Source organism: Gouania willdenowi, chromosome 4 (genome assembly GCF_900634775.1).
Source record: "Gouania willdenowi chromosome 4, fGouWil2.1, whole genome shotgun sequence".
NCBI lineage: Eukaryota > Metazoa > Chordata > Actinopteri > Blenniiformes > Gobiesocidae > Gouania > Gouania willdenowi.
Window position 1 is genome coordinate 31772850 of NC_041047.1, and position 11729 is coordinate 31784578.

The window sequence follows — 11729 nt, forward strand, 5'->3', positions numbered from 1 at the left end:
CACAATTTAAACTGTTACTTTACAGAAGTTACGTTATTAGTCATATTCAGCAGCGGCTGACAACACCCCCCACCACCTCAACATAAAAACAACAAAACGGTTTTGCCAAGTAACTAAGTTGCTAACATCTATGCTCACCAATCTTTCTGAAACTACAAGCTACTTCAAGTTCTAAGGTACTGAAAAGTCCTAAAAGCTAGTGTTGTGTTCAAGACCGCACTATCCGAGACCAAGACTTGCCCGAGACCAGAATGCACCGAGACCAAGACAAGACCAAGACTTTCGGGAGCCGAGACCGAGTCAAGACCAAGACCGAGACAAACCGAGACCAAGACCAAGACCAAGACCATAAACATATTTTTTTTCAATATAAAAAAATAAATAAATAAATAAAATTATGACAAGGTTCAACAGTTAAATAACATCTCTCTTTAATTTTAGTTTATTTTAAATACATTTGACGGACAAAAAGGGTGCCTGCAAAAAATTAACTAAAATATTAAAACTACTACTGCTACTGATACATTCACAATTATTCTACATATTTGAAAACAAGATTTTTATGTCAGCTGAATGTACAGCAAGTGTTTAAAAGCATTTCTGCCAAGAATAATGATTCTTTATTCTGATTCTTTCAGTTGTTCAGGTTTAACAGGTCACAGATTTCACAAGATAATTTTTTAGTTTGAAAAAGCCTTTACACAGGTTATTTTTATTAATTCACTTAGTTGATATAGTTTAATTTGGTTGCTGTAATATAACTGGATATTCAATTCACAAAGATTTCCAACTGTAACTGTAAAAGTGAAACTTTCTGAAATAAAACTAAAAACAAGTTGTCAGCAGTGTAAAAAACATAGAGCTACAGGTAGATGTGAAACTAAATAAAACAAACTCAAACCCTGGAAAAGTCATGTAACAAATTAATCAATAGTATTATATATATATATATATATATAGATTATAGATATATATATATATATATATATATATATATATATATATATATATATATATATATATATATATTATTATTCTGGATACAGTGGAAACAGAAAACTATAAAAAATAATTATATTTTGAACCTGTTTATATTGTGGGGAACATATTATATACATACATGTAATTGGAGTCTAAAGTCACAAAAAAACCACCACTTTAAAAATATTTAATATTATTTGCGTGCAACTCTGCGGCGATGACGCGCTGGTGACGACATAAACCAAGATGGCGGCGGCCCGGACTACAGCCGACATTATGTAATAAAGCCTTAAAAGACATGGATATAATGAAAAGAGTGGATGGACAGATGCATAAACATGCAGACTTTCACACGGACACACACGGACTTATTAAACACACACAAACTTATTAAACACACACGGACTTATTAAACACACACAAACTTATTAAACACACACGGACTTATTAAACACACACAGACCTCAGTAAACACGGTAAACGGAACAGGCTTCACCGCTCGGCTGGCACTAGGACCCAGAGGCAGAGTAAGTGCGTCCCCTATCCAGCCTTCACAGGCTGTAATATCATCAGTTTATCATTTTACCAGTTGTTAGAGCTACTGTCTTTACCAGGGAGATAATATTTATTACTGGTGATTGTTTTCAGGAGTTTTACTGGGATGATTTTTACCGGTGATTAGTTCATTTCTCCCTTGCGCTCCGCGGTCCAAACTGACACCGGAGCCACACAGTATGAATGTGTCACACACGTCACTCAGTCACAATAAGGAAGGTTGTGGTCATTATACGGGGTGGATTAATTAATGAATAAAGGATTGTTTTATCCCGTTCTTCTCCGTGTTATTATCATATTATAAAAATGTTTAAAAATAGCAGGAATTAGTGCTGGTCTCGAACGGTCTTGACGGAAAATGCCGAGTCCGGGCAGCCCGAGTCCAAGACAAGACCGAGTCAAAATGCTTCAGAGTCCGAGACAAGACCAAGACCTTTAAAATTTGGTCTCGAGACCGGTCTCGAGACCAAGACCGGTCTTGACCACCACAACACTACTAAAAGCTAAAAGAGTCTGAAAAGCACTTCTGAAATACAGCATTTTACGTTTTAATTAGAAGGTAAAATAATAAAGAAAGAGTTACTTAAAAAGGTGGGAAAAAATAAACATGCAACATTTTTATTCATGCAAGTGTTTCATTTTCATTACATTTCACAGAAAATCCTCATGTTTCTATTTTACAAGCCAATAACTAACAACTTTGAACTAATCATAAAACATAACATTTGTATAATTTAACATTTATGTAATATTTTCTGAAAATCAATTTTGCGTCTTTTTAAAAACATCTTTTTCACAATCAACAAATTTTAGACAATGTTTCAGTGAAATTAAAAAAAGGAAAAATTAAATATATATATATATATATATGCACAAAGACCTGTCAAGTGCAGCAGTATAAGTTATTATTTGTTTTAATATAATAATAATAATAATAATATAATCAATTATTATCATTAATAATAATAATAATAATAATAATATAATATTAAAACTACTAAGGCACAGACTACCATAGGTGTAAAGAGTATTGATATATTCTATTCAAGTAGAAGTACTGTTACTTGATTTAAATTGTATTCAAGTACAAGTAAGTGATACACAAAATACTCAAGTACAAATAAAAAGTAGCTCAATTAAATAGTACTCAAAGTAAAAGTTACTCGTTATTTTCACGTAAAAAGGAAAACACCAAATCTTGCACAATTGGAAATTAATTTATTTTCCACAAAGGTATCTGTATAAAATAAAAGGTTTGTCAAAATGTACAATTATTTTTTACATAAAGCATCCAATGCTGTTTTGGCACGGTGCATTACGTTTAATCTGATTGGTCGGCGATGATGTGATGCATTTGATTGTTGTCTGGTCATTTCAGATTTAGTAGTTTTACAATGTACGTTTATCATTTTAAAACAAATAGTAATAATTTACTCAGTAATGGTTGGGTATAGAAATGTAATGAATTACTTCACATCTTTTAAAATGTACTTAGTAAAATTACTGATTTAGAAACCCATAAAACCAACAGGTAGTCCTCGTGGACCATGTGAGGGGCCCTCATGGAGCTTTAGTCACCAATGAGCTCCATCTAAAATCTGATTTACTTTCCAGGATTCAAACTCACAAAGATAAATACATATTTATTACTGAGTACTAAATACTGCTGCACATGATAACGTTTTAGTATTAAATTAACATTTTTTATATGTCCATTTTACAGTAACATTGTGCAAATGTTTTTAAATGCTGCAGATTTGGTGTATGAGTTGTGGTATGTTTTGTTAAATGCAAGGTGGAATTTACACGTTTTACGATTAGTTAAATGTTCTTTGCAATAATAATAGAAATAACAAAATAATAAAATAAGAATCCAGTAACAATAATAAAAACAATAATATTAATAATAAACAATATTAATTAAAAATAATAAGGTAATAATAATAATAATAATAATAATGATAATAATAATAATAATAATATAATTATATAATTATATTTACAAGAATAGCAATAACAATAATACAGTACTAGTACAATTATACAATAATAATAATAATTGTCAAATGCAATGTATAGCCATAAACAATGTTTTCAATAAAAAACCTGAGGCAATCTGAACGTTTTCTATGTTAATTTTGTTTTTTATCTATTTATCTATCTATCTATCTATCTATCTATCTATCTATCTATCTATCTATCTATCTATCTATCTATCTATCTATCTATCTATCTATCTATCTATCTATCATGTCTGACGTTTGTTACAAACAAACCCCGTGAAAATTGCTCGCGAATTGAGCGACTTCTGATGACTTTAGTGTAGCACGTCATTCCTCTGTAGATGTAAATAAGAGCGATTGCCACCTGTAGACGCACAGTGGGCGGCAGAAGTCGATGCGGCGTCTAGTATATTATGTCTATGCAGCAACACACAGACAGATGAGTTTAGTAACCAGTGGATGGCGGTAATGCACCTATAATTGAGTGCAAACTGCCAATAAACCCCCAAAAGAAGAAGAAGGAAAACAACAAAAGAAGAAGAAAAACCTGGAGTTTGCTTGACATGTTTTAACAGGTTTGCACACTTTTTTTTTTTTTTTTTACACACTTGTGTCCGAAGAATAAATTACGTGTTTCGTCACACAGTTTGTTTAGTACGGAACCCCTGGAGGGACACAGGGGTTAGAAGCTCCGTAGTTATATGATGCCTGGGAAGACAACTCTGTGGGAGAACTACGTAAATCAACGGAGGCCAAACTCAGCTCTGTAGTAAACACTCACGGTGAGAGTAGTGACGGTCTCAGTATGACTCCACTGAGGAGGGTGAAGGCATGGCTGCCTCTCCTGCAGCTGCCCTGCAGGGCTGTGACCTCCTGCAGACTCCTTCACCCACACAGAAGGATCTCCACCATGCAGTCCCGGACTTTCTGGGTCTCTGGCTGCAGGCTGACGCACACAGATGAGCCCGGCAGTGGAGTGTTCTTTGAGGAAGAGGATGAAGATGTCCTGGATGAGAGAGAGGTGGAGGAGCTGTTTAGGCTGATACCTGCTGCAGGGATCGAAGGAATGCACAGAGTGTTCATCGTGCACCCAGATGTGAAGTGGGGAAGCAGAAAGCAGCACCTGACCTCAGGTAAAGACCTTCAGAAAAACACTTGTTAATATGAATGAAATTGTTTCATTTACACAGCTGAGTCTGTCCTATCCCACATCCTAGAGCCTCATCTCAAAATGTATTAACAAATAGGGGTGTGCATGAATGATGATACGATACGATTTGCATGTCACGATATAATTATCTCGATACTAAACAATAGGTTATACATTGCAATATTAATAATTATTATAAATTCAAAGTGGCTATCCGTACATGGCCTATGACGTTACCGGAAGTCATGTGACCATTGCGTACATTCAAGTCAGAAATAAAAATGGCTGAACAAGCGATACACATACAAATTCACGGTGGCAAGAAATTAAAATCCAGGGTTAGGGTTAGTTAGTCCGTAACCTAGGTTAGGGTTACGTTTAGGGTTAGTTAGTCAGTAACGTAGGTTAGGGTTAGTTAGTTTGTCACATAGTTTATAGCTAGGGTTAGAGTTAGTTGGTCCGTAACGTAGGTTAGGGTTAGTTAGTTTGTCACATAGTTTATAGTTCGGGTTACGGTTAGTTAGTCCGTAACGTAGGTTAGGGTTACGGTTAGGGTTAGTTAGTCCGTCACGTAGTTTATTGTTAGGGTTATGGTTAGTGTTAAAGTTAATTAGTCTGTAACGTAGGTTAGGGTTACGGTTAGGGTTAGTTAGTCCTTCACGTAGTTTATTGTTAGGGTTATGGTTAGTGTTGCGGTTAGGGTTAGTTAGTCTGTAACGTATGTTATGGTTAGTTAGTCCATCACATAGTTTATTGTTAGGGTTATGGTTAGTGTTAGGGTTAGGGTTAATTAGTCCGTAACGTAGGTTAGGGTTATGGTTAGGGTTAGTTAGTCCTTCACGTAGTTTATTGTTAGGGTTATGGTTAGGGTTAGTTAGTCTGTAACGTATGTTATGGTTAGTTAGTCCGTCACATAGTTTATTGTTAGGGTTAGTAGTTCGTGATGTAGTGTAGGATTAGGGTTAGTTAGTCAGTAACGTAGGTTAGGGTTACTGTTAGTTAGTCCATAACGTAGGTGAGGGTTACGGTTAGGGTTAGTTAGTTCGTAATGTAGGTTAAGGTTATGCTAGTTAGTCCATAACGTAGGTTAGGGTTACGGTTAGGGTTAGTTAGCTCGTAATGTAGGTTAAGGTTATGTTAGTTAGTTCATAACGTAGGTTAGGGTTACGGTTAGGGTTAGTTAGTTTGTAACGTAGGTTAGGGTTGGGGTTAGTATAATGTATATATTATTGAATTAGTGTTTCTCATATTTTTGGGATTGATGTATATAAAGAGTAACTTGGGTAAAGCAGTTATGAGATGCCTTCTGATTTGGACAGTATATTCCATCCAAATATTGTCAAGTCTCTTGTAAGCCAGTGATTTTGCATTTTTACAAATCAAACATAATGTAAATCAAGCAGCAGTAATTACCTTTCAAGCAGAAAAGTCACCAATTCCATCTTCTATTCCTCCAGACATACACTGTAAAAAATATGGCGCTCTAGCTCCATGAAAGAGGCGGGGCTTGTGAGCAACAGCTGTCAGACAGCCCATCAAGCACAATCCTGGCTCTGATTGGTTCTTTTTGCTCAGTCGTGGTGCATTCTGGCAATCTACCAAAGGGTGCCAGAGCAACAGGAGGGACTCAATGAGTCTGTTTTTTTCACACAAACGACTAGTTTGATGTAAAGCTGTCCTTACATAGTGACAGCTTTAGCAAATATGACAAAAAGTCACTTTTGTAAGAGTTGCAGACTGCACCTTTAAGGAGGTTAATGTCTAATTACTGCTTTATATTTTTATGCTGTTGAAAACTTGATTTCACATTGTTTTTTTATCCTTGTTGATTTAAAAAAAAAAAAAATGTAAATATTGACCTTTGCAGCTGAGCTGATGATGGCTGAGGCCGTTGGGCTCGTCAACACTTTAGATAACTGGACAGTGGTGGACAAACTCATCCTCTCCACAAAGACACCAGAGAAGAAGAGGATATTTGGGAAAGGAAACTTCCAGCTTCTTACAGGTACAGTATTTCTTGTTAGCACTGTGTGATAGATTGTGTTCTTCCACAGTAAATCATCACCTGATGCATGTTATGCTATAATGTGTTGTTGCAGAGAAAATCCGTCAAACAGCAGGGATCACTGCTGTGTTTGTGAACGTTGAGCGTCTGTCCGCTTTGTCTGAGGTAGGCCAGTTTTGTGCCAACCTTTAGTTCAGTTGATAGAAAGATTTTAAAGTGTAACGTATTCCAGAGGGAGTTTCAAGACGCCTGGGGAGTCAAAGTCTTCGACAGATACTCAGTTGTGCTTCACATTTTCCGCTGCAATGCCAGAACTAAAGAGGCCAAGCTGCAGATCTCACTTGCTGAGATGCCTTTGTTAAGGTTTGACTATTCTTTCATCGTTTAACAAGTCTGGGAATTCTGCCTCAAACTATGCAGCAATCGTCTTCTTACAGTGTGTGTTATTGACAGGTCTCGTCTGAAAAATGACATGACAAACTTGGATCAGCAGGGCGGAGGATCGAGATACATTGGTGGATCAGGTAATGTCTATGGTAGGATGGTGGGTGGCGTCTATAGTTCATGTGAGCGTGGGATTGGTCCTTGTAGGTGAGACTCTGTACGAGGTACAGCAGCGACTTCTGAAGGAACGTGAGCTGAAGATTCGCACAGCGTTGGAAAAACTTAGAAAGAAGCGACACCTCCTACGATCCCAGCGTAAACAAAGAGAGTTCCCCATCATCTCAGTGCTGGGATACACCAACTGTGGTGAGAAGGTGCTGCTTTTCTTAGCATCGTAACGTTTAGAGTTAACTTTGGTCATTGTCTGTACAGGAAAAACTACTCTGATCAAAGCTCTGACCGGGGACAGCGGCCTACAACCAAGGAACCAGCTTTTTGCAACCTTGGACGTCACCGTTCATGCTGGTCAGCTTCCCAGTCGGATGATGGTCCTGTACGTGGACACCATCGGCTTCTTGTCCCAGCTGCCTCACCAGCTCATCGACTCCTTCTCTGCCACCCTGGAGGACATCAAACACTCTGTGTGAGACAATTCTGAGCTAACCTGCTCTGTAGCACAGCTACACAGTTTGGTAACACTTTATATTTTATACATAAGGAGACATTACGCTGTCATTATCTTTGTTTAGCATCAATAAGTTGTCATAAAGGCTGTCATAAAGGCTGTCATTAGGTGTCGTTCGCTAAATTATGACACCTTTGGAGATACAGTATGTTGGTATTTTTTGGGTTAGGTAGCAGTGTTACCTAACCCTAGTGGGGTTAAGGTTAGTGTTACGAACGATAGCCTTCATAACACCTTATTCATAATAATGACAGCGTAATGTCAGCCTTATGTAAAACAAATTCAAGTAAAGTGTTAGTTTTAACAGTGTAATAATTAACAGAGAAAGAGCGGTATTAAACAATATTATTAATTTACATAACTATTAGCGAATGAAATAGCCTTACTCAAAAGAATCTCTCATATGTAATTTCTGTCTAAATTTACTACTTCTATGTGCCTACATTTTGCAAGTTGTAGTTTAATTTAAGTCTAAAAATCCCCTGTTGACATGCCAGTGGTATTTATTCATCGTGATAAATATTCTCTCTGTCTGGGGTTTCTTTATTTAGTGCAAAATGTAAAATAATTAAAGTAAAAAAAGGGATTTATTAAGCGATGCACTTTCTCAGCTGTTACAACAATCTGAGACTCAAAAAACCAAATGTTAAAACCCATCATTTTTCTAACATCTGGGTTTCAGTTGGTAGGATCTCTTAAAATATACAGTATTTAGATCATAACGTTTGAATGTGACTCCTAAAGTTCAACAATTTATATTCATTTTACTACTAAAGCCAGCAAGTTGATCAACTTTAAAAAAAAGTTTTTTACAATACCTCTTTTTACCACAAGATGACGCAGTGAGTCACTTTCAGATGGTGCTACAGTAACTTTACATTAACTTTACAGCAAAATCAAATGCATTAAAGCAGGGGTGTCAAGAACGTCAAACTCCAGGAACTTTTGTCATAGAAATAAAGCTGCATTTGGAAGTTAAATAGCGAATCTGCAAAACATTTTCACACAAACATCTAGAAGTGAAGTATATGAACTTTAATCTAATGGTTCATGCTTTTTCTTTCAATTTAATGCTTTGAAGAGACAAACTCATATATTATTTGTCTTTGTCGTCGTTGGCTCACTCTCTCTCCTAAAAGGTGGCGAGTTCAAATCCAGGTCTTGACCTTTTAGTGTGGAGTTTAAATGCACTTTGAGGTAAGTTGTCACTGTGTGCCTTAGCACATCCTTTGTACGGCTGTACATACTGCTGCGATGTCCAGACCCTTATCTGGATAATGTTGGATATATTGTTGGATGCAAAGATAACGAATGAGATTGTGATTAGGTGTTGTTCTTTGTCGTCCCTCCAGGATCTGCTGGTCCACGTCAGAGACATCAGTCATCCAGAGACATTGAATCAAAAAGTAAACGTTGTGAAGGTGTTGACGAACCTGCAAATCCCCGACAGACTGATGAGCTCTATGGTGGAGGTCCATAATAAAACCGACCTTCTAGAAAAGTAAGTCACAGCCTGCCTGGAAGTTTCAGTAACGGGTTCGACAAGACAAAACATGACGATGCATAGCTGAGTAATAAGTCAACAGCATTCTCTTTTAGTAGTTTTGTGGACAGGCTTTCCCCTGTGCACAGAGTTGGAGTCAATTACGTTGTTCAATTACAATTACGTCTTCAATGTTCCATGTTTAATTACGGTGAACGGCATTTTTCCCAATTACAATAAACATTACAAACATTTTTCCAATGGAAGTCAATTACAATTATGTTCTCAATTACGACATTTGAAATTAAATTAATCACAATTACCTAGCCTGAAATAAATAACCCCATTAAACTTGTATTAGCTTTCTGTTAGCATCTCTGACGATAACAGGTCAGTTTTGACCCGTCTTCAATCACATATGAAATACACTAAAAAAATATCATCTATCATCCAATTTGTCTTTTATCTCTTGTTACTTTGTTCGGCTTACTCATCCATGAACATATTGGTATTAATATTTCTGTTGTGGGCGTCTGAGCCTTTTTTCTGTCAGTTTACCTCTAGATTTTTTTTTATGGTAAAATGATCCTCAAGAGAACAGGTAAACTTGATATCAAACATATTTTAATAATTGTTAAATACGTATGTGTAAGCCATAGAACTGTAACATGGTTCCACAGGTTTGTGTTTAATTAAATTGTAATTGACAGTTTTTGTAGAATTTTCATGCCAATTACAATTACAAAGTCGACTAGAATATTTGCATTTCCTGAAGAAAATGCAAGTGAAAAAAGATGCAGGTGCTAGCCCACGTTGCTCTGCATTAGCTTAGCATTAGCATTAATTTCCATTAGCATTAGTATTACAGTAGCTAGCATTAGCAAGCATTGGCGTTAGCATTAGCATAACATTAGTATAGCATTAGATTTATCTTGCATAATCTAGCCCAGCCTAACATTAACATTGTTAGGCATGAGCCTAACATTAGCATTAACCTAGCATTAGCTGAGCATTAACAATAAGGTTGAAAAAGATTGAAATCAGTTGAAAGCATTGAACAAATTTGAAATGGGTTGAATGTAGAAGCTGAACATATTAGGGTTGAATGGTCAAAATCGGTTGAAGAATGGCTGGAGATGAAGAGGTTAAAAGTTAAAAAAGCTGAACTTTCCAATAGATCCCTAAATGGCCCACGTCACCAGTGACGTGGCTGAAGGCATAAACAGAAAACGCCGCTGGCTAAAGCATAGATATATATAAACACTAGATGACGCAAGCGGGATTTGCCAGCGTAGCTCAACGGCGGCCATCTTACCTCAGACAACTGACGTTCTCACATTCTGATACGGTAGCTGTTGGAAGGTGAGTGATCAGCTTAAACAAAAATACCCTTAACTTGATGAAATATTGACGCATTTACAAACGGTTTGCCTTATTACAAACCTTATTATATATAAGTATGACATAATATGCTTGTACATGTTGAAATTGCCGCTTGCCGTTTGAAAATTTGTTGAAAATTGAGCAAGTTAGGGTTATTTAAATAGTAAATACACCATTAACATCGATGTAATGAGCAGGGCCAGCTGTCTGAGGTAAGATGGAAGCCACGTTGCTACATCGCTCCCCATTGTCTAACAGCGCGGGTAAGTCATCTAGTGTTTATACATATCTATGATGATTTGCCTCCAGGCTAAGCCCTGCCCAAAAAAATACCTCACAATGTTTACAAACAATTAAAAGCTCTATTGAAATGAATGGGAAAGAAAAATGTAATAAGTCAAAAAGTTACAAATTATTAAAGTACAAGCAAAAATCTCAGGAATTTCAAAATCGAACAAACGGTGTCGGAGGAGTTAAAGCAGACGGATGATAAAACAGATACCAAACTAGCTTCAAATATCTGGTAAAGGGTATTTTTTCCCCAGATGTCAGTATTTGTGGCAAAACCCTTTTGACCAGTAAAAAGGCATTTAAGCATAGATGCTAAGCTAAATCTTCCAAGGGCCAAATAAGGTAATCACTTCCAGGTAGATTGAAGCTTAAAAAGTGGTAATAAAATGAGTGGAATCGTGGTTTAAATGATTTGGGCTGTTTGCCTCACAGTTATCAATGTAAGGAGCCTGGAGTTCTCCCGATCTCTGCCCTGGAGGAGAGAGGCCTGCAGGAGCTGAAGACAGTCTTGGAAGATGAGATTATGAAGTCGACAGGAAAACAAACTTTAGATATTGAAGTTAGCCTCAGCACTAATCAGTTAAGGTAAAACCCCATGTCTGGTCGTATCTGCCTGAGCCAGTGAGTGAGTGTTGCTGATGATGATGTTTCATCCACAGCTGGCTGTACAAAGAAGCAGCCGTTCAGGACGTGCAGGTTAATGCAGAAGACGGCTCTGCTGTGGTACGTGTCATCATCAGCACCGCAGCGTACGGACGCTACAAGAAGTTGTTTGGTGATGAGATGACGTGACAAATAAAAACAAGAAA

General features: G+C 36.8%; 1 protein-coding gene across 1 annotated transcript; it reads left to right on the plus strand.

Annotated features, from left to right (window-relative positions):
• The first annotated feature begins 4013 nt into the window (after positions 1-4013).
• gtpbp6 (GTP binding protein 6 (putative)) lies at positions 4014-11729 on the plus strand. The gene is made up of 10 exons (XM_028444452.1): positions 4014-4672; positions 6557-6694; positions 6789-6859; positions 6927-7057; positions 7148-7218; positions 7286-7444; positions 7511-7719; positions 9116-9264; positions 11353-11505; positions 11580-11729. The coding sequence occupies exons 1-10, from the start codon at positions 4345-4347 to the stop codon at positions 11710-11712; spliced, it is 1542 nt and encodes a 513-aa protein (XP_028300253.1). The 5' UTR covers positions 4014-4344; the 3' UTR covers positions 11713-11729.

Bases quoted from the DNA above. Each gene is read 5' to 3' on its own strand.
- gtpbp6 (XM_028444452.1), top strand. From the start codon at position 4,345: ATGACTCCACTGAGGAGGGTGAAGGCATGGCTGCCTCTCCTGCAGCTG. The intron at 6,695-6,788 runs GTACAGTATTTC...GTGTTGTTGCAG, and splicing joins AAACTTCCAGCTTCTTACAG to AGAAAATCCGTCAAACAGCA. The intron at 7,058-7,147 runs GTTTGACTATTC...TGTTATTGACAG, and splicing joins GCTGAGATGCCTTTGTTAAG to GTCTCGTCTGAAAAATGACA.